Source organism: Perognathus longimembris, chromosome 2 (assembly GCF_023159225.1).
Source record: "Perognathus longimembris pacificus isolate PPM17 chromosome 2, ASM2315922v1, whole genome shotgun sequence".
Taxonomy (NCBI): domain Eukaryota; kingdom Metazoa; phylum Chordata; class Mammalia; order Rodentia; family Heteromyidae; genus Perognathus; species Perognathus longimembris.
This window is the reverse complement of record NC_063162.1, coordinates 136,298,690-136,322,393: the sequence shown is the minus strand read 5'-3', so window position 1 is coordinate 136,322,393 and position 23,704 is coordinate 136,298,690. Positions and strand designations below refer to the sequence as shown.

The window sequence follows — 23,704 nt, the reverse complement described above, 5'->3', positions numbered from 1 at the left end:
AATTTAAAAAGAATAGTATGAAGGAATATCTTAGGTTATACTCTAATTTTGCTTTGATATAAAGTATGTACATTGAGGATATACTAGAAACTCTTTTTTTTTTTTTTTTTTTTTTTGGCCAGTCCTGGGGCTTGGACTCAGGGCCTGAGCACTGTCCCTGGCTTCTTCTTGCTCAAGGCTAGCACTCTGCCACTTGAACCACACAGCGCCACTTCTGGCCATTTTCTGTATATGTGGTGCTGGGGAATCGAACCCAGGGCCTCATGTATACGAGGCAAGCACTCTTGCCACTAGGCCATATCCCCAGCCCTAGAAACTCATAATAGATGACACTTGTGGGAAAGAAGACTGGATCTCAAGTGAACAGAGACTTCTTGATAGTATCCAATTTTACCATGTCTGTAATGTTTCTCAGTTTAAAATTTTAATGAAGAAAAAACTTCTAGGGGTGATAGGATGAGTTCAATAATGGGAAGTCAAAATATTTAAGTGAACATAACCTTTAAGCGTTCTCCAAATTAGTCTTGCACAGATGACACTAAGGGTTCAAATCTATTAAATCATTTTAAAATGTGGGGAGTTGGCCTTAAAAATAGTTTAGGGAAGAGTACAGGCTATGAAAAATGACAGTGTGTTTCTAAATTCTAATTTATTAGTTGGCAATCTGAAATTCTGAGTATGTTTTCCCATATTGTAAATAGTTAACAGGTCCTGAGTCAGCCCCCTAAATCCTACGATGTTCAGTTATAAGATAGAGGGGTACCAATGGTAGTAGAGGCTGTTTTAGAGGTAGCTTTAACTCAAACTTTCAGGCATGTCCCTGACAAGGTGACTTCTTGCCTTTAGACATTTTCTTCTTTTGTTATCCATGAAACCACATAGCACAGCTGGGCCTTCCTTCTAACTTACTCATCTTCTTGCTTCTCCTTACCTTCGCCAATTTCAAGAGTCATAGACTTTTGCTCAATTTTTAAAAAACTTTTCCAGATGGTCTTATTCAGTGCAATGGTTACAAATATCATCTGGATGCCAGTAATTCTGAAATGTATACATTGAGACTTCACATCTCCCTTGAGTTTCAGTTACACAAACCTGTTTGCCCTGTATCCTCTTTATGAGGGGTAAGTAGGCATCTCAAGCTTAACAAAGCCAAAACAAGTCTTGATTTACTCCCATAATCCCATTCCTTCCAGTCTGTTCCATATCATAACACAATGACATCACCACCCATCCATTAAGACAAAAACTCACGAATCAATGATAATTCGTCTCATTCTTTCATCCATCATAGAAAATCATGTTGATGTCAATTTAAACATATATCTCACATTCAATCACTCTCACCACTGAATCAGCATGCCTTACTCTAGGCCACCATCTTTTTAAAATTCTGCCAGTCTTCTGAATAGCTTCCATGCTGCATTTTCACCATCTGCCACCACCACTTCTCCATCAGCAACTAGAGGAACTTTGAAGAAGGTAAACCTCATCATAATACTTCAATAACCAAAACGATCCAATAGCTACCCTTCAATAAAAGACCACATCTAGTTTTAGATATGCTGAATGTGAGCAGAGACATGGAAAAGGCAAGAGGATAGCCCTTAAAAGAGAGGTTGGAGCCCAAATTATAAAGTGGCATGATTTATTAGTACATGGAAGAGAACTGAAAAGAAATAATGGGGAACTCAAATTCCTAAACATGTAGTAGAAGAGCAAGAACTACTAACGAAGACTGAGGATAGGGCCAAACATAAAAGGAAAACAAGACTGATTCCAGGGAAACCGAAGGGAAAAGATAGGGACTAATGGAGACAGATCATGTTGAATAGGGTCTTTTAAATGCTCATTTGGTTTAGCAATTCTAGGCAATACTTGCATAATCTTAGCTATAAAATAAAAAACAGGGGCTGAGAAGGTGGCTTAGTGGTAGAGTGCTTGCCTAGTATGCATGAAGCCCTGAGTTCGATTTCTCAGTAGTCAGAAGTGGTGCTGTGGCTCAAGTGGTAGAGTGCTAGCCTTGAACAAAAGAAGCTCATGGGGGTTGGGAATATGGCCTCATGGCAGAATTCTTGTCTAGCATGCATGAAGCCCTGGATTTGATTCCTCAGTACCACATATAGAGAAAAGGCTGTGGCTCAAGTGGTAGAGTACTAACCTTGAGCAAAAAGAAGCCAGGGACAGTGCCCAGGCCCTGAGTTAAAGCCCCAGGACTGGAAATCAGAAGAGAGAAAACTCAAGCAAGTTAAAAGGCTGTATCAATGGAGAGAAAGAGGGTAAAGCACAAAATAGGAAAGTTTTTAAAAAAGTAAATTTTCGGAAAGAACAAATGAAATCATGACACAGATGAAAGGATGCTACAACTATTTCTGATGATATTCAACACAAAATAATCCTTTTTTTTTTTTTTTGGTGCCTTAGCATGTGGCTCAACACATGCCTTACCAAAGAGCTACACCTCTACCCCCTAAAACTGTACATTAAAAAAGAACATGGGCCAGGGGCCCATTGCTCACGCTTGTAATCCTAGCTACTCAGGAGGCTGATATCTGAGGATCGAGGTTCAAAGCCAGCCTAGGTAGGAAAGTTTGTGAGACTCTTATCTCCAATTAACCACCAGAAAACTGGAAGTAGCATTATGGCTCAAGTGGTAGAGTGCTAGCCTTAAGCTGAAGAGCTCAGGGACAGAGTCCAGGCCCAGAGTTCAATCTCTATGACAGAGAGAGAGAGAGAGAGAGAGAGAGAGAGAATGGGAGGCTGAGGGAAGGAGTGACACTTCCAAAAAGAAATGGACTTATTACCTGACTTAAGTAACTGTAACTCCTCTGTACATCATCTTTATAATAACAATAAAAAATTAAAGAAAGAGAACATGTATAAACATAGTCTTAGGTGGGGGTTGGAAAAATAAACAGTATGTATCTGTATGTATAGAATCATGAAGCAGGGCTAGACAAGCTTGACTAGCATTTCCAAGAGTAAGAATTCAAACCTCAGTACAAAAAAACCAAACCAAGCCAAATGAGCAAACAGAAAAACCAGAATCATGACATAGCTTAATATTGTAAGGTTTTTTTTTTAAGTTCCTTCCTCTCAACTTACCTGTCAAGAAGAATTAGACACGGCTGGGAATATGGCATAGTGGTAAAGTGCTTGCCTCGCATACATGAAGCCCTGGGTTCAATTCCTCAGCACCACATGAACAGAAAAGCCAGAAGTGGTGCTGTGGCTCAAGTGGTAGAGTGCTAGCCTTGAGCAAAAAGAGGCCAGGTAAAGTTCTCAAGCCCCAGGACTGACAAAAAGAAGAAGAAGAAGGAGAAGGAGGAGGAGGAGGAGGAGGAGGGGGAGGGGGAGGGGGAGGGGAGGGGGAGGGGGAGGGGGAGGGGGGATGGGAGGCGGGGGAGGGGGAGGGGAGGGGGAGGGGAGGGGGAGGGGGGAGGAGGGGAGGAGGGGGAGGGGAGGAGGGGGGAGGAGGGGGGAGGAGGGGGGAGGAGGGGGGGAGGAGGGGGGAGGAGGGGGGAGGAGGGGGGGAGGAGGGGGGAGGGGGAGGGGAGGAGGGAGGAGGAGGAGGATAATTAGACAATTATAAATACTTCTATATAGATAAAATATAAAATTAAAGACATAAATGGCCTTAGAAAGGGACAAATAAAACAGTTAAGGGAAAAAAAATCAATAGGCCTTTGTGTGACCAATGGGGTAACTGGTGAGTAAAGGAAGGAAGCTACTGTGACTCTACTTCTGGTTTGGCTCACTGGATGTTGGAAGGAGGACATGAGGAAGAACAGGTTTGACTGGAAGTGTGACAACATTATTCTGTACATATGGTGGATTTAAGGTCACTGGTCAAGTGATGGAAATGTCTAGTAACCATTAGCAAATACGTTAGGAAGAGAAATGTCAGCTGGAGATGTTCTGGGCACTGTCAAAGATTATGGGTATCACTCAAAGAAAATATGAGTGAGGAGAAACAAACAAATGAAAAAGATATACTCTTAGATACCAATGTATTGAGGCAGATAAAGGAAAACAAATGGGAAACTCAAGAGATAATAGGATAACTAAGAGCTCTTTATAAATAAGGACTCTTAATTATTATGTGTTCCCAGTTCTAGCCTAGGAAGTAGTTAAATTAAAACTCTATAGAGAAATTAACCAGGGCAAAGTATAAGAAATACTAGATTTATCAATTAGAAAATTTATTGCCTTAGCAAGAACACTTGAGCAGAAAGAGAGGCATAAAATGAGAGTGCAATAGGTTGAAAAGAAAAAGAGAAGACAGAACAGAAGAAAGAATAAAGTGAGAAGAAATGAAGAATAAACTTAAACAACAAAGTTTATTTCCCCAAAAAAGCTTAGCTGTGAAGGAGAAATATTTAGCCTTTGCCTAGAGGAAAAAAATCCTAAAAGTCACTCAGATAGTAAGCTGAAGAGAAACTATTTCTACCAATTAAACAACAAAATACAAACAATCCTTGAGAGCTAAACATTTAAATACTGAAATTTTAAGATTTTTAAGCATCTACCCAGCTATACATTTATTTACATAGTATTAACATAATCACTAATAAAGAACCTTTTAGTTCTTTAAAGATAAAAATGTCAAAATGTTGATGTGATTGTCATCAAGTAGAATTTCCATAGATAGTTCTCTCTGGTTTCAATTTTTCTGTATTTTCCAGTTTTAGTAATTGAGCATGTATTCCTTTCACAGTAGTAGTAGCAGATAATGAGAGACCAAAAGCTTTATAAAAACTAGTAATTCTTCAGGAGCAGAAAATACTTCAAGAGATTCTAATTCAAGATAGATTGCCAAGTCGGGTGCCAGTGGCTCACTCCTGAAATCCTAGCTACTCAGGAGGCTGAGATCTGAGGATCACAGTTCAAAGACAGCTCAGGCAAGAAAGTCAGTGAGACTCTTATCACTAATAGGCTACTTAAAAAAAAAACAAAACTGACGTGGCACTGTGGCTGAAGTGGTAGAGTGCTAGTTCAGCACAAAGAGGAGCAGGGATAATACTTAAGCCCTGAGTTCAAGCCCCAGGACCAGGAAAAAAAAAAAGGAAGATTGCCAACAGAAAGAAGTAAACTATAACCAAGAGATAAAAGAGAAAACTAAAATCAAGACCAACGAAGTCTCCATTGCACTAATACAAAGGAGATACAGGCTTGGCTGAAAACCTAGAAAGGGATATGGACTACAGGACTAGGAAAAGCAAGCAAAGTATCAATGCATTCTGGAAAGCACAAAACACTGGTTAAAGTTAATTAATGATCTAATTTAAAAAATACCCCACATTGATGTTCATGGCCCTACCACTTAACATGATCAAAACGGCAAACTGAGATACAGATTCAATGCAATCCCAACCAGGATCTCAGTCAATTTCTTTGTATAAACAAACAAAATAATTCAAAATTTATCAAATTGCAAGGGACTTAGAAGAGTAAAACAGTCCAAGAGAAAGGAAGGAAGGAAGGAAGGAAGGAAGGAAGGAAGGAAGGAAGGAAGGAAGGAAGGAAGGAAGGAAGGAGAACGATGGATGCTGGGTGCCAGCAACTCATGCCTGAAATCATAGTTAGCCAGGAGGCTGAGATCTGATCATTATGGTTCAAAGACAGCTTTGGTAGGAAAGTCCACAAGACTCTTATCTTCAATTAACTAGCAAAAAAGCCAGAATTGGAGCTGTGGTTCAAGTGGTAGAATACTAGCCTTGCAAAAAAGTTCAGAGATAGCACCTGGCCCCTGAGTTCAATTCCTCAAGCACAGAAAAAAAAAGGATGAGGAAAAAGAAGAACAACAAAATATGTATAGCACCAGGCCAAATGATCATAATAGATATAATTGTCCAAGAGCTATTTCTGCCAAGACACAAACAATGACTAAATTGTTTCATGGAAATTCAACCAAACTCTTAACTTTATTCAATACCATTTACCCAGAAAGGAGAAAAAAATGCACAGAGGAAAGCAAGCTTTAAAATATGTTTGTGAAAATGACATAATCCAATAAAAATAACAATTTAAGATTACAAAGAATTATGCAAAATTTCTTTCTAAATTTGGCATACAGAATCCAACAAGACATTTAAAACTGTAATATACCATAAGGTTAAACAAGTTGATTCAGGAATGCAGGGATAGTCTGGTAGCAGTAAATATATGGATATAATTCACCATAAAAGTAGATCTAAGAAAAAATTAAATAAAAATTCTTATAGACTCTGAAAGGCAGGGGTAAATTTTATTTCCATTTATTTTTTAAAAAGTTGGGCTGGAAACATGGCCTAGTGGCAAGCGTGCTTGCCTTGTATACAGACAGGAAGCCCTGGTTTCGATTCCTCAGCGCCACATATATAGAAAAGGCCAGAAGTAGCTCTGTGGCTCAAGTGGCAGAGTGCTAGCCTTGAGCAAAGAAGCCAGGGACAGTGCTCAGGCCCTGAGTCCAAGCCCCAGGACAGGCAATAAACAGATAGATAGATAGATAGATAGATAGATAGATAGATAGATAGATAGATAGATAGATAGAATCTTTTAAATGGTAATAGGTCTTTTTGTTTTTCTAGTACTGGGGTTTTTAACTCAAAGCCCAGTGCTTGCTAGGCAGTCACTATCACTTGAGTAATGACCTCATTAAAACTAATATTTTAGCATAATAAAAATATATGCACTTTGCTGGGTGTCAGTGGCTCACGCCTGTAATCCTAGCTACTCTAGAGGCTGAGATCTGAGGATCAGGGTTCAGAGCCCGGGGGCTGGGAATATGGTCCAGTGGTAGAGTACTTGCCTTGTATCATGAAGCCCTCCCTGGGTCTGATTCCTCAGTACCACATATATAGAAAGAGCCAGAAGTGGTGCTGTGGCTCAAGTGGTAGAGTGCTAGCCTTGAGCAAAAAGAAGCCAGGGACAGTGCTCAGGCCCTGATTTCAAGGCCCAGGACTGGCCAAAAAAACCAAACACGAAGCCAGCCCAGGTAGAAAAGTCTGTGATGCTCTTATCTCCAATTAAGCACCAGAAAACCAGAAGTGGCACTGTGGCTCAAGTGGTAGAACACTAACTTTGAGCTGGACAGCTCAGGAACAGTACCCAGGCCCAGCATTCGGGCCCTATGACCTACCAAAAATTTAAATAAATAAAATAAAATAATATACATATATCCAAATTAATTTGACAAAAGTAGATCACTGAGCTGGGAATAAGGCTTAGCAATAGAGTGCTTGCATAGTATGCATGAAGCCCTGGGTTCGACTCCTCAGTACCACATAAACAGAAAAGGCCAGAAGTGGTGCTGTGGCTCAAGTGGTAGAGTGCTAACCTTGAGCAAAAAGAAGCCAAGTACAGTGTTCAGGCCCTGGGTTCAAGCCCCAGGACTGGAAAAAAAAAAAAGATAGAAACTGCATTTATAATAGCATAGAAAGGAAAAATTACCAAAGGGTAAACATAGCAGAAAATGTATGAGTCAAGCACTCTTGCCAATAGGCCATATTTCCAGCCCCAGAATTTTTTTTCTTTGTTTTTTTTTTTTTTTGTCGGTCATGGGGCTTGAACTCTGGGCCTGGGCACTGTCCCTGAGCTCTCCAACTCAAAGTTAGTGCTCTACCACTTTGAGCCACAGCGCCATTTCATAGCAGAAAATGTAACAGAACAACTTTGAAATGTTACTGAAGAGGAAGGTATGGTATGGTACCTATACTTTAAATACTGGGGAGGCTGAAGCAAGTAGATCACTTAAGTCCAGGGGTTTAAGACCAATCTGGCAACATGGCAAGAATCCTACCTCAAAAAAAAAAAAAAAAGCTACTGAATTGACAGTAAGAAACGAATATATATCCTATTCCTTAACGCAAAACATTAATATACAGCTGGATTTTTTTTTTTTTTTTGGCCAGTCGTGGGCCTTGGACTCAGGGCCTGAGCACTGTCCCTGGCTTCTTCCCGCTCAAGGCTAGCACTCTGCCACTTGAGCCACAGCGCCGCTTCTGGCCGTTTTCTGTATATGTGGTGCTGGGGAATCGAACCTAGGGCCTCGTGTATCCGAGGCAGGCACTCTTGCCACTAGGCTATATCCCCAGCCCTACAGCTGGATCTTAAACTTCAAAAACATATCGATTATTACAAGTAATGCTCTATTAATAGGTATATACATGGTAGCTGAGCATGGTAGGGGTGCACACCTATAGTCCTAAGACTGATAGCAGATCAGCCCACACAAAATAGTGAGACCTTATCTTGAATATGTAACACCAACACCACCAACAACAAAACATGTTGGTAGGGGTGTGGTTAGCTAATTCTTTATTACCTAACTCTAGCTGATATGGAAATATTCTCATAACTCTGAGAAGAATGAAGGAGAATAACCAAAACCATAAAAAGGGGAGAGGGACCATGACATATAAATAGGTAAAGTGTGATAGAAGGGGTAACAACATCCAAAAAGAAATGTGCTCTTTACCTGGCTTATGTAATGGTAACCCTTCATATATTACCTTTATAAAAATACAAAAATTAGGGATGGGATATAGCCTAATGGCAAGAGTGCTTGCCTTGTATACATGAAGCCCTGGGTTCGATTCCTCAGCACCACATATATAGATAAAAGCCAGAAGTGGCACTGTGGCTCAAGTGGCAGAGTGCTAGCCTTGAGCAAAAAGAAGCCAGGGACAGTGCTCAGGCCCTGACTTCAAGGCCCAGGACTGGCAAAAAAAGAAAAAGAAAAATACAAAAATTAAATTCAGGGGCTGGGGATATGGCCTAGTGGCAAGAGTGCTTGCCTTGTATACATGAGGCCCTGGGTTCGATTCCCCAGCACCACATATACAGAAAACGGCCAGAAGTGGTGCTGTGGCTCAAGTGGCAGAGTGCTAGCCTTGAGCAAAAAGCAGCCAGGGACAGTGCTCAGGCCCTGAGTCCAAGGCCCAGGACTGGCCAAAAAAAAAAAAAAAACACACCTAAAAGATCTTAAAAAAAAAATAGGTAAAGTGATGAGCAAAATAAAATAAATTTCCAATAGTAGTACCAAATTATATAAAGCAACTGTAGCTAAGACCTCAAGTCAGTAGGAAAAAGCTGGACTGCTCAGTAAATGTTTTACTGTGCTGGCTGGGGAGCTACCTAGAAGAAAGGCAAACCTGGGTCCCAATCTCAATACTGTATTTCTACAAATAAATGCATCTAATATAAACAAGAACACTCATTTTAGTTTTAACTTGAAATTGGTCTAAGGAAGATTTTTCTTATGGTAAAAATCTTTAGCATCTGAAGAGGATATAAATTTAAATACAATTTTTTTCATTTTTACTGGAAAAAATGTAATATAAAGTCAAAAGATGTGAAAGAACTGTGGAAATATCTGCAATCATATGTCAAAGACTAAGAACTAATTTTCTTTAAACCTGAGATCCTATAAACCATATAAAACATCTCTAGAAAAACATTAACATCTCAAAGAATATTAATAAAAAACAAATATGGCCCATTTGTTAAAGAGAGGGTTAAGAAAAATATTCCTATTAAGCAGGCAATTTTAAAAAGGGTTTAAAAACCTACTACATTCATTACCAAGAGAACGAGCAAGCAGCTAGCAAGCGCTCTGTCACCGTCTGCAGGACAGGAACGGGAACAACCTCTACGGAGGACAATTGGACAGTTAATTAAAGTTCAAACAGTACACATCCTTTGACCCAGCAATTGCACTTCTAGGAATTATCTTAAAGGTCCTACATACTTTTTTTGTGCAAATTTCTACATGTACACAGATATTCATTGTACCATTGATTGTACTAAGAGTATAAACATTTAAAACGCTCATTCGAACAACACACATACAACGCTATTTTCGTTTCTAGGGAAGGCAATGAGCTCAAGTGAAACATGAAAGGAAAACCTGCCTTTTACCATATGTTCTTTTGTATCATTTGGATTTTACACTTATTAAGACTTTGGTATTATTTTTTACCCAGCTTTACCAATTGTATGTTTTTCCTCCACTCTGTGTTAGAATGGATGTTTAACTGTTTGCTGGACACATTCCATTTAATCACACTCACATAGTTACTTGCATCTCATTACCCGGTGTCTTGCTCTTGAGCTCTATCTCTTCAGACTATTCTACAAAAACTCACTTTCCCTGTTCTTTACTGGGTGCAGAGAAATCACCAATCATTCAGATGAAGAAGCTATGAATTCTGTAACCTATAAGACAACCACATCGTCCATATTGTGTTTCAGTAACAAACAGAAAGGCAAGAAGGTACTCTAGGTTTCATAAAGTATCACTTGCACTGGAACAATGGATGCAGTCTAATCCTGGGTGTTTAAGAATTTGCTTTTTATCTGTCCATAGTCAGTGGGGTCACGGGAGAAGGAATCATAGTAATCAATTAAATTCACTACACACTAGTGTGACCTGCATGTAATGCTAGTGCATTAATTTAGAATTTTTAAATACATGTGTGTGAGCTGCATATGTACATAAATATATAAATGTATATATACTTGATATTTTCATTTAAGGACTATCAGATGATGACTATCAAGGAGTCACACACAAATGTTACATATGCCCAAGGAGACCCACATGATACCAGGAGAGTGCAGAGGCAGAAGAGGCCAATTTGGGAAGATCAGAGAAAGCTCCCACACATGGGGGAAAAATGTGATGAGCTCCAATGCAAGAGAATAAATAAGAAAATGAAAAATAAGAAGGGTCCTTGTTGATGAATTCATATGTGCAACGGGCTCTTTGGTAATAGAGATAGAAGAAAATTCAAAAAGCAAGAGAATATAATGGAAGAATAATCTGGAGGTGAACAGAGGCAGACTATATGGTGTTATTTACATCACGCTAAGGATTCTTGCCTTATTTTAAGAGCAATGAAAAGCTAAGAAAGGTTAGACATAGTGGTTTACACCTGTAATGTCACCACATGGGATACTAATGCAATAGGATCAAGAATTTAAGGCAAGCCCAAGCTACATAATGAGACCAGCCCTGAAAATACACATACACACACGCACACGCACATACACATATGCCAGGAATTATAAATAAGGATGAGGACAGATTTGTGGATGTGAAAGATTTGTGTGCTGTATGAATTGAAGGCAAGAACAGCAGCTATTGTAGGAGATTTAAGTGAAAGATGACGGCAGCAGGGACTAGAGTTAGGAAGGAAATAAAATAAAGAGAACCTGGTGATTGATTACACCTGAAGGACATGGAAAACTGCAAAGGAGGGACACCCAAATTTCAGGCTGCGTAACTGCAAGACTAACGATGCCATCACTGCGGGAAAGGGAGAACATGTCAGGAAGACTCAGTTGATTCATTTTGTTTCATGGCAAGCCAGAAATGCAGAAAGGAAAAGAAAGGGATCTTCCAATATATGCAAGTCTTCAGAGAAGTAATAAAAATGGGAAATGGGATTAGAGGTCAAAGACACAAAGTTAGACCTTAAAAATAGATGCTTCCACATACAACAGATGTAGACATTCTTCTTCCTCATCACCTCAAATCTTTCTAAATATCTCAGAATAGAGTGATATGGGGTAGTACCTACAAGGCAATACTTGGGAGAATAATTAGCATGAAAGAATTTCAAAGTGTCTATTTAAATATCAGATAATTTCCCAATTTTTGCAAATAAAAAAACAAAAGGTGCCTAAACAGAGAAGGAAGAATGAAGCATCAGGAAGCAGAAGAAGAGTGATGACTCCACTACATGAATTTTCACAGTTTAGACACGTTTTATCTTTACCACTGGGCAAATGGCTATTACTGGCCTTGTGCGCTAAGGGAATGCAGAAATAGTCCACACCTAAAGCCTGTATCTGAAATCATGGCTTCTACTGCCCTCATATGGTAGCAGTGAGGAATTGCACCCACCAGCTTCAAGGAACCTGGGTATGTGCCCACAAGAAGACCATGGTGTAATAATTAATCCATGACCAAAGACCTAGACTGCAGTGGCAGAGGGCAAATTGGTTCTTTCCAAGAGGTTTACCTTTTAATCTCTCAATGTGCAAAAATCTAAGTGGTTGCTATTAATTTTGGACAAGATAAAAGATTTCCCCTTTTTTTCTTTTTCACATTAAAACACACATATTGCTCAATTCTAATTCACCCAGGCTGACACTGTCATTTCAAATCCAACTCATGGTATATTACATATTTGCCAATATACAAATAGTCATTTTAGTTTCAGAGGTACATAAAAATGGGTTGGTCCACATTTCCAGCATGCGTCAATAACCTCATGACAAATATTAGCAAATACCTCTGTGCAAAATTCCCTTTGTTATCTTTAAATTAAATCAGGAATTTTTTACTACTTAGAAGCACAAGTCAGAGTAGTAGAAAGAATTCAAAACCATCATTTTCTGAAAACTCATCAGCTATACAAATATATCGGTGATATGACCAACTCAACGTCATTCACAAAAAAAAATGGTGTATGACTAGCACATCATTCATGACAGTTTTCTTCATGGAAAAAAAAGAGCTTGTCCAATATAATATTTGGCTTTTGGTGCAGCATTTAATTCTCCACCTTCTTTCTGCTTACACTGAATATTCACTTTCAAATAGACGGACCTCTTTAAAATTGTCTACATACATGCATCACTTTGATTTGGTTTTGTCTTTTAAGGCATTTGAATTCAAAGATAGGGACCAGCAGGCCAAAATATGAATTTATTGCATTGGAAAACATTTTTTTTAATTCTCAATCTGTTGTTGTCTTATGGAAGACACAGCATAATTTTGTCGTTAAGCATATTCTTGATCTTCACCTTCCCCCTTCCATGAACATCTAAGCACCATTATCCATTCTGTCTCTGGACATTCCAAAATATTAATAATCCAACTCGTTTTCCTGAATCTTCTTAGTTCTCTGGCTGAAACACAGCCTAAACCAACAACCTCTCCCCCTCCCCCGCTTCTTTCTTCCGTCTCAGAATGCCTAACTCTCTCACACTCGGGTGGTTTTTTGTGTTTCTTTCACACCAAAATCGCCACTAGAAATGCTCTTCTGTCTTTTGTCCTTAATTGAGCACTTTCTGAAATAATTTTCCACAGTTAGGCGCCAATGTCTCCCTTGTCACAAGATCAAACCGTGATCTTGAAGGGGGAAGAGATTGGGAATCGAGTAAGCCAGAAACATTTGGGAATGTCAACGAGACAAGAGGCGCTCCCTTGGAAAGACAGACCCAACTCCGGGTCGGGACCTCGGAACACATCCGCCGCCGCCGCCGCCGCCGAAAGACTTTCCTCAGGTTCCCCCGGACCGTCTCCGAGACAGTTTCCCAGTTCCCTCGCTCCCACTCCCGGTGCCATGTGGGGGCTGGCCGGTCCTCCTCCCAAGGAAAAGCCCCAGTCGCGGCCGCCTCCCCGCACGCCGCCGGAACCCGGGACCCGCGCCCACGACTCACCTGGCAGGTGCGGCCGCCCGGAGAGTTGCACGAAGCGGTTGAGTTGGCCAGAACCCCGAACCCCGCTGCCCCCACTGCCCCCGCCGGCCCCGCTACCTCCGCCGCCACCGCCGGCCGCGCCTCCTCCCCGCCGGCGGTTCCGGTCCCAGCCCTGGGCGGCCGACATGACCCGCTAGCGATTGCCGCAGCCCGGTCCCGGCACAGCCCCTGACTCGGCGGCACCAGCCGAGCCTCCTTCCTGGGCTCCTCAAGAGACCGGAGAGACAGGGAAGCGGGGGGAGCGCCGGGTGTCCCCGACGACCAATAACAAACCACTTTGGTGACAGACAGCCAATGAGTAGTCGTCTTCTTGGAAGGCGGAGGGAGGCGGAGAGAGACGTGGTAACCATAGCTATAGCTTAAAAAAAAAAAAAAAAGGTAGGGGCCGAGCCAGGCAGAAGTAGCCACGCCCAGATCGCATCTACCCCGCTGAACCAGCGAGATCAGGCTGGTCAATCAAACCCCAAGTAGGTGAAGCCACGCCTGCAGAGAGGCTCTCGACCGAGGCTGATACTCGAGGCATGGTTGGGACTCTGGAAGTCTTCCTCATAAACACTGCAATCGAAAGCAGGGTTTGCGCACAGGCATGTACTTCAGGGTAACACGATTTTCTGCCAGCTTTGCAAACCCAGATCCCAGTCCCCGACAGTGCACACACAAAGGGCTCGTCCTCCACCCCCCACGCCCGCCACCGAAGCTACAGGGGCGGGGCCAAAGCCTAAATAGAAAAACAAAATCTTCCCGGGTTTCATCATTCGTCCTGTCTTTCAAGGGGGGGTGGGGGGGAACTGGCGGGTCTTTTCCCCGTGTAAACGGCGTTGAGAGCAGTTTTAAATCTGATTAGCAAATAGGGAAAAACGTTCAATCTCACCAGTAACAATAGAAATAAAATTTCAAACTCTAATGAAAAGCCACTTCTGGGTTATTACATCAATAAAGACGTTCTTAAAAAAAAATAATAAACACCCAACGGTGAGTAGAGTGCTAAGAAAAAGATACTCTTAATAGATGGCTGGTAGCTAGGTAAACGGTTTTGTTCATCAAACCCTTTTTGCTCACAGAAAAAAAACTAATCGGCATACAATATATGCAATAAAAAAAACAAGTGCAAAATTAAACAACAGGGAGGGACGATTAGATTGAAGAAAATACAGATGTGGAGATCAAAATCTATTGTTCCAAAATTAAACAAAATTGAGCTTGCAGGGCGCAATGCAAAGTGGGAACATGAAGAGTACTCGCTGATGTTTATGAATGATGAGGAAAAGGGAAGCAAACTTTTTTTTCAAAGCTTTTAGATCTGATGGATTTTTCCTCCCGCGATGTTTCATAGAGGAGGACCCTCCGTGTTGGAGAGGAAAAAAAGGAAGAAACTGCTTGGCTGCAGAAGACCTTTTGATCCTAGCTTGCAAATTTTAAGCAGCCAACAGCCAGCCCCACCAGACCCCTTTCTCCCCCCCTGCTTATTGAAACCTGAAGAAAACAATTGTTCTAAAATATGAAAAGCAAAGGTAATAAGTAATTTTCCTAAATAAATTGTATAACCAAAATTAGACAACTGAATAACCAAATAGCAGAAGGAAATTTTATAGGAATGTTCCAACTAATAATGACAGAATAACATTGTCTTGCAACCCATAATGAGTTGAGAGATTTATTCAGTGAATATCAACTCGTGCTATCATCCCCTCAGTATGTACCTCCAGATCATAAGCATGTTTATGAAGTAGTCTTATAGCGGGGGAAAAAGTCAAGGCAGATAGATGCCAAGGGTTCATGTCTGTAATCCTTCCTAGCCACTCAGGAGACTATGATCTGAAAACTGCAGTTCACTGCCACCCAGAAACAGACTATCTCCAAGAAACCAACTAAAATGCAGGACTGTAGGCATGAGTCACATAGAGTGCCAGCTATGAGCAAGCAAATAAATGAGAAAATACACTAAACCTGAGTTTTATCAGACATCTCTATCCAGTTTACAGGGAATACACAGGAAGAGAAACATGTTAAACAATGCTACAGCAAAATCTGCTACAGAAATTCCACATGACAAGAAAATAGATTTAAAGTAAAAAAGACATTTGGAGGGAGAAATCTATAAATTGAAGTGACATATGTGATGTTTGCAAGCCTGTAATCCCAGTCCTGAGAAAGCTTAGGCAGGAGGATCACAAATTTGAGGCAAACCTAAGCTACTTAGACATTACCTTTGGACAGAAGTACACACAATCATCTATATGTGATCTTACTAAGAATGCAAATCTGAATAAAATCAAGCCTTTTGTTCTAACTACCAGTTTATAGAAAATAAAAGATACAGTGAAGCAGAGAGAGGGCCTAGGAGATTAATTTAGTGTAGATTGTGTGCTTGGTATGTTTGAGGCTGAAATCTAAGGATCACAGTTCAAAGCCAACCAGGCAGATAAGTCTTCTAATTAAGCAGCAAAATATGGAACTAAAGGTATGGCTCAAGTGGTAGAGTGCCAGCCTTTCATGGAAAAAGCTAAGGGATAGTGCCCAGGCCCTAAGTTCAAGTCCCAGTACATGGGGGGGGGGGGGAATGCAAAGACAACAAGGACAGATAACATGTTAAAAGTTGTTGCTATAATCTGTAACCTACATAATACAGAAAACTGTATAAAACAAACTATTTCCTTTAACATTATTTTGCAAGGGAAAGAAAGAGGAAATGAGAACCAGCAGATTAGAGTTATACCCTATTCAAACTTTGATATACAAATATTAGCCAAGTGCACTCTTTGGTCTGGGTATTAGACAAGCCGTGTATGTGTGTGTGTGTGTGTGTGTGTGTGTGTGTGTGTGTACTGAGGACTTGAACTCATGGCCTCGAGCTCTCTTACTTTCTCAAAGCTGATAGTCTATCACTTAAATCATACCTCTAGTCCAGCTTTTTTTTTTTGCCAGTCCTGAGTCTTGAACTCAGGGCCTGAGCACTGTCCCTGGCTTCTTTTTGCTCAAGGCTAGCACTCTACCAGCCCCTCATCCAGCATTTTTGCTGGCTAATTGAAGATGAATCTCTCAAATTTTACTGTCCAGACTGGTTTTGAATTGCATCCTCAGATCTCAGCCTCCTGAAGCCAATTATTTTCAATGGAGAAATTTATTTGAATATTTGATTATATTGAGGAATTAATAGGTATTATTGATATGTTTTGTTTGAAAAAGTTCTTAATGGCAAAACACTGACATCTAGAATGTGCTTCAACATAATGGAGTGGGGACAGCAGATTAAATGGAGTGAGGTAACAATGCAGATAAAACAGTGAGTTGCTATTTAATGTAGCTGGATTGTGGGTACTTGGCATTTATTGTTTGAGATCAGAAGGATTGCAGTTTGAGGCCAGCCCCAAGCAAAGAATTCATGAGAGTCCCTTCTCAATCAATAGTTGGGTATGTTAGTGAACATCTGTCATACCAATGAGCTTGGGGGGAGGATCTTTCAAGAGACTCCATTTCAACAGAAGAAAACTAGGCCTGGTTACCTGTATCTGTTGTAAAGGCACAGTCGAAATAATAAAATAGGAGAATTGAAATCAAGGCACACACTCAGATAAAACGCAAGGCTTTGTGCTGGGAATGTGTGCCTCACATACATGAAGCCCTGGGTTCAATTTGTCAGCACCACATATGTAGAAAAAGCCAGAAGTGGCACTGTGGTTCAAGTGGTAGAGTGCTAGCCTTGAGCAAAAATAGGTCAGGGACAGTGCTCAGGCCCTGAGTTCAAGCCCCAGGACTGGCAAAAAAAAAAAAAAAAAATGTAAGCCCCTGTCTCAGAAAGTAAGTTTGAATAAAGGGTTGGAGTTCAGTAGTGGAATACTTTATTAACAGGCATAAGGCCAAGGTTAAAGCATTAAATAAATAAATAACACAATCGTATACATTTAGGAAGTACCATTTGATCACGTGATACATTTACATAATGTATAATAATCATATCACGGAAAGCAGCATTGCCTTTTTAAACATTTGTCATTTCTTTGTACTGAGATACTTCAAACTCCTCTCTTCTAGCTCTTTATAAAATACGTAATAAGTTGTTGTAAACTATAATCACCTTGCTGTGCTATAGAACATTGAGAAAAGCTGGGTGCTGGTGGCTCATGCCTGTAATCCTAGCTACCCAGGAGGCTGAGATTTGAGCTCAAAGCCACCCTGGGCAGGAAAGTCCATGAGATTCTTATCTCCAATTAACCCCGAGAAAACTGGAAGTAGAGCTGTGACTCAAAGGGGTAGAGTTCTGGCCTTGAGCGGAAAAACTCAGGGACGATGCCTAGGCCCTGAGTTCAAGTTCCAAGTCCCATGACCAACAAAAAAAGAACATTAATATATCCCTTCTGTCTAGCTGTATTTTGGTACCCATTGTCCAATCTCCCCCTTTCTCCCAGTGTTGGGGTCAGCTGCATCTTTAAGGGGCCACAGCTGACCTCAGCCGGTCCCTCCCCTTCCTGTCTTTAACAGGAAGAGAAGGAAGTCTGACATCACTTGAGGGACAGCCCCTTGGGACCAATCAGGGGCCCCTCTCTTGTGCCCGCCTTTGGGGTATATCTGGGAGGCTCCTCATTTGAATAAACAGAAGCCCTAGAGGTTTTTCTCCAGGGGCCTGTGCATCCGTGTCGTTCTTGGCGGTTTTGGGGCACCCTGCGGCCACACGCCACCGAGGCTACCTGTGGCCATCACTCCCATGTGAGCGATAATGGACCACCCAGGAAGGGGTGGACAAGCCCCTGCCCCCCCCCAGCGAGGGGAAGTTGAGAGAGAGAGAGAAAGAGAGAGAGAGAGAGAGAGAGAGCCCACATCCCAGAATTTGCCTTTGAGGCTTATATTAAAAAAACAAAAACAAAAAACTCAGTGGCAGGGAATATGGCCTAGTGGTAGAGTGCTTGCCTTGTATACATGAAGCTCTGAGTTCAATTCCTCAGCACCACATATATAGAAAAATACAGAAGTGGTGCTGTGCCTCAAATGGAAGAGTGCTAGCCTTGAACAAAAGGAGCTCAGGCATAGTGCCCAGGCCCAAGTTCAAGCCTCAGGACTGGCAAAAAAAAAATGTAGGGAAGACAAGGAGCTTAGACAGAATCCTAATGGAGTGACATATTAATAGTTATGTCTCCAAAGATGACTAGACTATGTCTAGTGAACTGAGAACTGGTACTGGGACCTGCCCACTGCCATGGGTGATGGCACCCCCAGGCTGCAGCCCCAAGGGAAAGAGCTCTGTTTTCAAGTGCCATCCACCTGACATACTAATCATGTGACACAATGAGTGTTTAGACTATGATTTAAGTACAATATCACTAAGTCATATGATTTTACAGCTATCACTTATAAAGACTCTGCTTTTGTTATAGTATTTTATAAATGAAAAAAGTTAATAAGTTCCACTTTTTTCTATTGGGCATCATGAAAATGATATATGATTAAGCAATTTATTACTTCAACTGTTACAGGCCAATAATAAAAGAAGAAAGGCTGCCAAATAATATGTAAATATATAAATACCAAATGAAACCTGCATGACATCACAGAAGACAATTCAAAAGCATGATTCACAGTGCTTAGTTCTAATATTTCAAGTCTAATAAAAACTAGATGCTTGAAAAGAAAACTGATTAATGTCAATCAACTTTTAAATGAAATGAATGAGACAGTTGTTTTTCCTTCTTTGTTTTAACAATCTTAATAGAAAGTGCCAGATCCATTTTTCAATATCTGCAATAATTACACTTGAAGTCTACATATTATTTCCTGTTCCTGGGTCCAGCAATAATTGGCTTAGATACTTATCTAATGCAGATTACAGTAACACTAAGTTAACTACAATGAGAACAAGACAGGTTTTGAAGATACCATGTCACATCTCATTAAGTTGACATTACAGGAACACTGTCTGGCCACATTTTTGTGGACTATTAAGTCCAATTATCCTGAACAAGTAAACAAAGCCCTGGAATTATACTAACTTTGTACTTTTGGTGTGGGAAGCTTTTCTGCATCGTGTTCTACATGTGTTAATCTTAAAACTAAAATATACAAGCAGAATAAGTAGAGACTCTACACTGTGGATGTAGGTTTTTTTTTTACTTTTTCCATAAATATATATGTATATACATACAGTGCGCACGTGTGCGTGTGCGCATGTGCACGCACAAGTGTGTGTGTGTAATGTGTATGTGTGTGTATATGCTGGTCCTAGGGCTTGAACTCAGGGCTTGTGCCAAACACTTTTTGGCTCAAGGCTAGTGCTCTACCACTCAAGCCACAGCTCCATTTTCAGCTTTTTTGGTGGTTAATTGGAGATAAGAGTTTTACAGACTTTTCTAACCAAGCTGTCTTTGAACAGTGATCCTCAGATCTTAGCCTCATAAGATGCTAGGATTATAGATGTGAGCCACTGGCACCCAGTTATCATGATTATATTTTATCAAAGCAACAGCAGTTAATTAATTAATTGTCATTAATGGAATTGTTTAGACTTTATGGCTACTTAATTTTAGATTTATTCTGATTTTGCATTTATATAAGCACTATAAACATAAAGAACTTATAAATAGTTTATAAATATAAGTAACATTTTGCAAACATAATTTGCCAGCATTGAGAAAGAGGTTTTTCTACCTTTGAAACAGGATAAATATAATTAAAAAGTAAGAACATTACTAAATATTAAGAAATGCTGTCCTGCCAGGTGCCTGTGGCTTACGTATGTAAATCTTAACTACTCAGGAGGCTGATACCTAGGAAGTGTAGTGGTTCAAAGCCAACCCAGACAGAAATGTCTGAGAGCTTTTATCTCTAATTAGCCAGGGGAAAAAAAAAGAAGAAAGAAAGAAAGAGAGAGAAAAAGAAAATTAAAAGCTGAATTGAAGTCATGGCTCAAATAGTAGAGTGCCAGAGTAAGCACAAAAGCTCAGTGAACACATATGTCCTGAGTTCAGGAAAAGGAAAGGAAAGAAAGTCAAGGGGATCAAAAAAAGAAAAAAAAAGTAAAAAAGAAAAGCTGAAAAATCTCCCATGCTCCTGGATTGGAAGGATTAACATTGTGAAAATAGCAATAGTGCCCCAAGCTGTCTACAAATTCAATGCAATACCCATAAAAATCCCAACAACATTCTTCAATTATATGGAAGAAGTAATCCAAAAAGTCATATGGAATATATAGAAGACTCTGCATAGCAAAAACAATCCTCAGCAGGAAGAACAGCACTGGATGAATATCAATGCCAAGCTTCAAAACTCTATTTCAAAACTGTAGTAATAAAAACAGGCACAGAATAGGGCTGAGGACCAATGGAATAGAATAGAAGATCCAGAAATGAATCTACAGACCTATAGCCACCTAATATTTGATAAGGGAGCCAAAAAACACAGGATAGAAGAAAGACAGCCTTTTCAACAAATGGTGCTGGTAGAATTGGTTATACACATGCAAAAAACTGAAGTTAGAGCCTCATATATTACCATGCACCAGAATCAACTCCAAATGACTCAAAGACCTCAATGTAAGACCAGATACCCTGAAAATATTACAGGAATGAATAGGGGAAACACTGAGTAAAATTAAAACAGCAACAACACTAAGTAAAGATCCAGAAACACAACCAATAAAAGAAAGACTAGATAAATGGTATTGCATCCCACTGAAGAGTTTCTGCATGGCAAAGAACATAGCTAGCAAGATAAATAGAAAGCCCACAGAATGGGAAAAGATCTTTACTAGCTATGCATCAAACAAAGACTGCATAGTCAAGAGCTTAAAAATTAAACTTCCCAAAAACAAATCCTCAAAGAAACAACAACCCAATTAATAAATGGACTAAAGACTTAAAAAGAGACTTCTCTGGAAAAGAAATAAGAATAGCCAATAGACACAGGAGAAATGTTTGACATCTCTGGCCACAAAAGAATTGTAAATCAAAACAACACTGAGATTCCACCTCACCCCTTTTAGATTGGCCAATTTCAAGAAAACTAACAATCACAGATGCTGGTGGGGATGTGGTCAAAAGGGAATGCTACTACACTGCTGATGGGAAGGTAAACTTGTTTAATCACTCTCAGAGGTTCCTCAAAAAGATTAAACATAGAGCTTCCCTATGATCCAACAATCCCACTTTGGGGCATTTATCTAATTGGCCACAAACCAGACTATACCAAAGCTGCCAGCACAACCATGTTTAGTCCAGTATTGTTTATCATAGCCAAGATATGGAATCAACCCAGATGCTCCTCAGTGCACAAACAGATCAAGAAATTGGGGGGGAGAAATTGTGGTATATATACATAAAGGAATTCTATGATTCCATCAGAAAGAATGACATTGCCCCATTTGTAAGGAAATGGAAACACTTGGAAAAAATTATACTATGCAAAGTAATCCAGACTCAAAGAAACAGGCTACATGGTTTCCCTCATTTGTAATAACTAGAATGTGCCTACAAATCTACAAGTAAACCCAATGGACAGTAAAAGACAAATAATTACATCTGGACATGATGAATTAAACAGCAATCTAAACATTCATACAGTGAGGACAAAGGAGGATATTCTTAGGAGAAGATCACAAGGGCTCAATAATTATGTGAATAAGATTGTATAAAATGATGCTTAGCCAGGCACTGGTGGCTCAGTCTGTAATCCTATCTACTCAGGAGGCTGAGATCTAGATCTGAGGATTGTGGTTCAAAGCCAGCCCAAGCAGGAAAGTCTGTGACACTCTTATCTCCAATTAACCACCAGAAAACCAGAAGTGGTGCTATGGCTCAAATGGTAGAGCATTAGCATTGAGCTGGGACAGCACCCAGGCCCAGAGTTCAAGCCCCACGACTGACAATAAATATAAAAAAACGATGCTCATCAAAATGAACTCCAAGAAATAAGTGTTTTTTAAATTATACTCTTTGCAGTTCATTTCTTCTTTCCTTTTTTCTTTGGTTAATTCCTTTCTGTGGCTGTTTTTTTTTTATTTCTGTACCCTTTGTCTTATATATGTTTATCTGATTTGGGGAGGGGAAGGGGAAGCACAGAAACAATCGGACAAAGGATGAATCAATTCATCAGTGCAACTCACTAGACACTATGTTGGAAATGAACTATACAACTTTCGGGGGGAAGGAAGTCAGGAGGAAAAAAAATGGGAGAAAATGAGGGAGTGGATGACACTGTTCAAAAGGAAATGTACTCATTACCTGAATCATGTAACTATAACTCCTCTGTACATCATCTTTACAAGAAAGTTTTTAAAAAAGAAAAGCTATTCTGGGCTGGGAATATGGCCGAGTGGCAAGAGTGCTTGACTCGTAAAAGGCAAAAAATTTATACCATCTGAAAAGAAACCAGAGTTTAAGAGTGCTTGACTCTTGACATGAAGCCCTGGGTTCGATTCCCCAGCACCACATATAAAGAAAACCGCCAGAAGTGGTGCTGTGGCTCAAGTGGCAGAGTGCTATCCTTGAGCAAAAAGAAACCAGGGGCAGTACTCAGGCCCTGAGTTGAAGGCCCAGGACTTGCCAAAAAAAATAAAAAAATAAAAATCAAATCAAATCTCAAAAAATAAAATAAATCTCAAAAAAAAAAAGAAAAGCTGTTCTACCAAATTCTCCTTAAGTAGAGCAAATTGGCTTTGTTACTTGAAGCCAATAAAATTGTAATCAATATACTACCTCTAGAATCCTAAGAAATTGATTCCAACTATATAATACATATGTAAAACATTTACTACAAAGAATAAGCTTAACATTTTTGTAATACTGAAGATTAAACACATAGTAGGCAAATGCTCTACTACCGAGTTACAGACTAGCTCCTAATATAGATTCTTTTCTCTTTTTTTTGAGACCTCCCTTAGAAAACCAACAATTCATGGAATTAAAAACACAGTATGTGCTTTCATTTTGCTATTTTTATATTTTCCAATGTATTCAAGAGTAGAAAGAATAACATAATGAACTCCATAATTCTGTCACCTAAATCTATCAGTGAAAAACAACATTTAAGCCAGGTGCCAGTGGCTCATGCCTGTAATCCTAGCTGTTCAGGAGGCTAAAATCACAGTCCCAAGCCAGCCAGGGTAGAAAAGTATGGAAGACTCCTACTTTCAATTAATTACCAAAAAGCCAGACGTGAAGCTGTAGCACAAGTTGTAGAGTGCTAGCCCTGAGCAAAAAGTCACAGTGTCAGTGCACAGGCCCTAAGTTCAAGTCCCAGTGTAGGCACA

General features: G+C 40.1%; 1 protein-coding gene across 2 annotated transcripts in view; it reads right to left on the bottom strand.

Annotated features, from left to right (window-relative positions):
- Klhdc10 (kelch domain containing 10) overlaps window positions 1-13,709 on the bottom strand; it is a 49,891-nt gene extending 36,182 nt beyond the window's left edge. Inside the window, exon 1 of one of the 2 annotated variants that reach the window (XM_048340220.1) lies at window positions 13,432-13,709. In XM_048340220.1, coding sequence (XP_048196177.1) covers window positions 13,432-13,597 — 166 coding nt within the window. In that variant the 5' untranslated portion in view covers window positions 13,598-13,709. The remainder of the gene's footprint in view (window positions 1-13,431) is intronic. The other variant, XM_048340221.1, reaches the window with a different exon arrangement.
- Between the last annotated feature and the right edge of the window lie 9,995 nt (window positions 13,710-23,704).